This window comes from Engraulis encrasicolus, chromosome 18, assembly GCF_034702125.1.
Source record: "Engraulis encrasicolus isolate BLACKSEA-1 chromosome 18, IST_EnEncr_1.0, whole genome shotgun sequence".
Lineage (NCBI taxonomy): Eukaryota > Metazoa > Chordata > Actinopteri > Clupeiformes > Engraulidae > Engraulis > Engraulis encrasicolus.
Genome location: NC_085874.1, coordinates 53,125,863 through 53,130,862, shown reverse-complemented (window position 1 = coordinate 53,130,862; position 5,000 = coordinate 53,125,863). Strand labels below are relative to the sequence as shown.

The 5,000-nt window shown below is 44.4% G+C and overlaps 1 protein-coding gene across 1 annotated transcript in view; it reads left to right on the top strand.

Moving 5' to 3' along the window:
* Positions 1-5,000, top strand: part of map3k5 (mitogen-activated protein kinase kinase kinase 5) — a 166,528-nt gene that overhangs the window by 92,522 nt on the left and 69,006 nt on the right. Inside the window, 1 exon segment of the mRNA XM_063223828.1 lies at positions 2,259-2,365. Coding sequence (XP_063079898.1) covers positions 2,259-2,365 — 107 coding nt within the window.

Sequence of the window (5,000 nt, the reverse complement as noted above, 5' to 3'; positions counted from 1 at the left end):
AGAGAGAGAGAGATTCCTGGTGACGGGGTTGAGAGAGAGAGAGAGAGATAGAGGGAGGGATGTTAAAGTGCCCAGTCAACTGAAGAAAGTAGCCAGTTGCGAGAGACAGAGAGTGAGCATGAAAGAAAGGAAGAAAGAAAGACAGAAAAGAAAAGAGTGTGTGTAACAGTGTGTGTGAGGGCCTGAAGATGCTTGGTTTAATAATTAAAGGAGGTGAAGTGCTGCACCCATCGACCTCCACAGCGATCCTGTAATTTGGTAGCAGGCCATGCTAAACAATGCTAAATAATGCAGGCCAGGCTAAATAATTCACTGGCTTTGATATAAACCAGCGCAGAACCAAATCCCATATCCCCTACACAACTGCAACTACAGTACACTGTGGTGTAACAAGTTAACATTTACAACGTCAACTGCACTGCGCTTTTCTTAGCACCTGTGTATGAAATGTGCTATACAAATAAACTTGCCTTGCCTTGCCTTGCCTTGCCTTGCCTTGCCTTGCCTTGCCTTGCCTTGCCTTGCCTTGCCTTGCCTTGCCTTGCCTTGCCTTGCCTTGTGCTGTAACAAGTTAACATTGGGCTGCTACTGCACTGTAACAAGTTAACATTGGGCTGCAACTGCACTGCAACCGGTGTTGGGTAAGTTTCTTTTTAAAGTAATTCGTTACTTTACTTTAGCTACTGCTTTCAATTGTAATTGAATTACTTTACTTATTACTAAATTTAAAAAGTAACTCGTTACTTATTACTTTACTTTACTTTTCGCGGGAAAAGGGATTTTAACCAGTGTAGTGGCACAACTCATAATACACCTGCTTCCCCAGGTTGTAGGCCGGCTGTGTAAATGGCCTAATATTTTAATATGTGCAAACTGTACCTCTATGGAATCCCTCATATAGGGCCTAGGCCTATTGTCATTCTCACATCTAAAATGCATTTCAGGATTGCCCTGTAGTCCTATTCATAACAGTGTCAATAAATTTGAATCTAGTCTAACATTACGCCATAGAATAGAATAGAATAGAATAAAATAGAATAGACTTTTATTGTCATTTCAGCATGAAAATTGCCTTTGGTCTCACTGAATAAAAACAGAATGAGTAGGGTGAGGTGGCCATACCAAACAGAAATGTTGTAGGTAAGGACACCCTAGGCTTACATATTTCCTCTCCTCGATTTTGCAGCTTAGCTACTCCAAATCCTTTCAGTTTCCTGATTAAAACGATGGATTGTATGCATCAACATTATTATTAAGGATTCTATGGAATGCAGAATCAGTTCGTTCTGGAAGACGGTGTGATCAGGCACATTTGAATAGCCTGAAGAACGTGGCCTCAACGCAATAATGTTGCTTGCGCTGTTGTTTTCACGTTATTCCCAATTAGTCTACTTGATTCGCGCTGGCTGCTGCTGCTGACGGAGCTACCCAAACTGTTTTGGGTTTTTTTGCATTGTATCTAACCAATATGTCATCAGTAAGCACAACAGAGGCCATGGCATTTGCGATGAGTACAGCTGTTTCATTCATGCGTTTACATAACGGTGGACTCGGGATGAATGTAGATTTAACTGCACAGCAAATCACTTTCATTTTACCTGGCGTAATGTTAGAAAAAAATGATGGTGGAACTCCAAGTATTGTTAAGCACATCACAGCGCAACGGGCTCATGAAAGTCCCAGTGAAAGACCTTGCATGCACGAGGAGGAAGGAACATCAGTCTGCGTGCGCGTGCTCTCACACACCCACACCCGAGAGCTCGAGAAGGGCTGGGGGTAAAAAACAGCCCAGACAGTGAGCTTTGCGCATCTAGAACTAATATCAGCAAACCTGAAGATTATTTAAAGGCTCAAATAACGAGTAACGACCGTTACAGCAGTGCAGTAACTGTAATTACGTTACTGAAATTTGAAGAGTAATGCGTTACGTTCCCAAGTTACTGCCAAAAGTAATTAAATTACGTACCCCCAACTACACTGTAACAAGTTAACATTGGGCAGCAACTACACTACACTGTTTTCATTGGGCTGCGGGGACTGAGGACATTACTGATGTGATGCTACACTTGTGTGTGTTTGTCTGTGTGTGCGCACATGCATATGTGTGTTGACACGTGTGTGTGTGTGTGTGTGTGTGTGTGTGTGTGTGTGTGTGTGTGTGTGTGTGTGTGTGTGTGTGTGTGTGTGTGTGTGTGTGTGTGTGTGTGTGTGTGTGTGTGTGTGTGTGTGTGTGTGTGTGTGTGTGTGTGTTCCTATAGGATTATGAGTCTATTGTGAAGTTGGTGGAGACGCTGGACAAGCTGCCGACCTTTGACCCCGTGGCAAACCCCCACGTCAAGTTTCACTACGCCTTCGCCCTCAACAGGTAAACCCCCACGTCAAGTTCCACTACGCCTTCGCCCTCAACAGGTAGTGTGTGTGTGTGTGTGTGTGTGTGTGTGTGTGTGTGTGTGTGTGTGTGTGTGTGTGTGTGTGTGTGTGTGTGTGTGTGTGTGTGTGTGTGTGTGTGTGTGTGTGTGTGTGTGGTGTGTGTGTGTGTGTGTGTGTGTGTGTGTGTGTGTGTGTGTGTGTGTGTGTGTGTGTGTGTGTGTGTGTGTGTGTGTGTGTGTGTGTGCGTGCGCGCGCGTATCCGTGTACAGTTGTGCACTACATTGTCTCTTGTGCGTGTGTGCTTGTAATATCTGTTTGCATGTTTACAAAAGCATGCAAATAATGGCTTTAGTGTGTAGGCGTCATTTGCTTTTCCATGCTATTGGACACTGATGATACTATATTTCGTTGTAGTTGTGTGTGCACTTGCTGTTGGATTGGTGCCAACAATGTTTTTGCGCGTGCAAAAGGGCAGACAGCCATGGGCATAGACAGCAAACAGAAAAGGGGGCCCAGTAGTCATTGGACAATAGACAGTGAAGGCCAGTAAACACAGATGGCATAAAGTACATCAAGGGTTAAGTGCATAGAGAATACTATGTCATGCTGTGTCATACAGGTGTTGTATGGTCATGCAAGTGTTGTCCTTTAGCCAGCTAGCTGTGTTAGCTGTTTAGTTTGAGCTCCCCCTCCCATGCCTTGTCTTTTCCAATGGGCTCACAGGTCACATATTTGAAAAAACACTTGATGAAGATCAAAGAGAGTAGGTGTGTGTGTGTGTGTTTGTGCGCGCGCGCGTGTGTGTAGCCAACTTCCCTACTTAACTAGCCACTTCCTCCTCTGTGGCGTCTCTCCATCTGATCTGCAGGACATCAAAGGCAGCAGTCCACTAATGTAACCACAGGAGTGAAGCGCCCACATAGCATGGGTTGCCAGATGTGACAGACCATTTCCAGACCAAGAAAGTGCACTAAATCCCACCCCACCCTAACTGCTATTGGTTTCTATGGCCATCAATCTACAGAACCACCCCCACCCCCTCATACAAAAACAATTGGTAACACCTTATTTGACGCCGGCGTCATATGTATGACATAACGGTGTCATAACAATGCAGTCATGAATGTGTCATAAACATTATGTCAATGTCATAAACATTGTATGACTTTGTCTTTAAGTGAAATTCGGTTATGACAAAGACAGGCCAAACAATGTCAACTTTTCATGGTCATAAATCGTTTATGACATTGGCATTATGTGTATGACTCGTTCATGACACTATTATGACACCGTTATGACGTTGTTATGTCGTACGTATGACGACGGCGTCAAGTAAAGTGTTACCAAGCAATGACCTCCTATTAGCAACCCAATTACACGGGAATCTTCTCAACCTGGCAAAGGACACGCCCACTATGAGACCTGCTGTCTGTCTTGCTGGCTTGCTTGATGTCTCTCTTTCTTTCTTTCTTTCTTTCTCTCTTTCTTTCTTTCTTTCTCTCTTTCTTTCTTTCTTTCTTTCTTTCTTTCTTTCCTTCTTTCTCTCTTTCTTTCTTTCTTTCTTTCTTTCTTTCTTTCTTTCTTTCTTTCTTTCTTTCTTTCTTTCTTTCTTTCCTTCTTAATTTCTTTCTTTCTTTCTTTCTTTCTTTCTTTCTTTCTTGCCTTCTTTCTTGCCTTGCTTTCTTGCACAAACTGCATTGGTCAGTAATGACGCCCACTGAGAGAACTTTTTGAAATCACTTCTGTAGATAGCTGGCCAATGTCATTGCGAGAGTGGATAGTGGTGTGGATTGGCACTGCCCTCACGATCCGATTCGACTACGATTCGGGAGGTAGCGATTCATTACCTTTCTACTGAAAGCAAAGCAAATATTTCATCAGTCATGATGAGACAATACAAGTAGTCAGATACTGAGCAACAATTTATTGGCTGTTTTCTGTGTCAGTCTAGATCAGTCTGTATCAGTCTTGCAATGCTTTGAAGTACTTTTATTTAATTTAGCATTAACTTGCTCCAAAAATATCCACGGAATTAATTGAAACTTAAAAAAATTGCTGCATCGATTCTGGAACTTGCCGCATTGAATTGGATTGTCCATGCCCCGCATTGGATTGCATCACCGAATCGATCATTGTTGACACCGTGGCTGCCTCTTGTAGTCTAAAGTAAACAAAAGGCTAGCGTTGTGTTGAGCAGCACTAAGCCCTTTAGCTTGTAGAGGATTAGCCTCCGCTAGCCAGCTACAGTAGAGAACTGGACACCACAGCACAGCACAGCACAGCACAGTACAGTACAGTACAGTGTGGTGCGATGAGCTGTAGGTGTTTATGGAGTAATTAGATTCATCTGTTGGGGCAGCAGGGAAGATGAGGAGATAGAGAGGGGTGTGAAGATGAGGAGAAGGGGAGGTGGCCGGGAGGTTGTGAGTGTGAGCAGATGGGGAGGGTTGGTTGTTTTGGGGGTGGTGGGGGGGTGTTGTGAAGATAGGGACATGGGGGGGGGGGGGGTGAAGGTGAGCAGATGGGTGGGGTGTTGTTGCGAGGGTGGTGGTGTGCTGCAGGAGTCTGCGCAGACGGTGGCGCACATGTCCAGTGGCCCGATGCTTAAAGTCCCCCCACCCTTCTCCCTC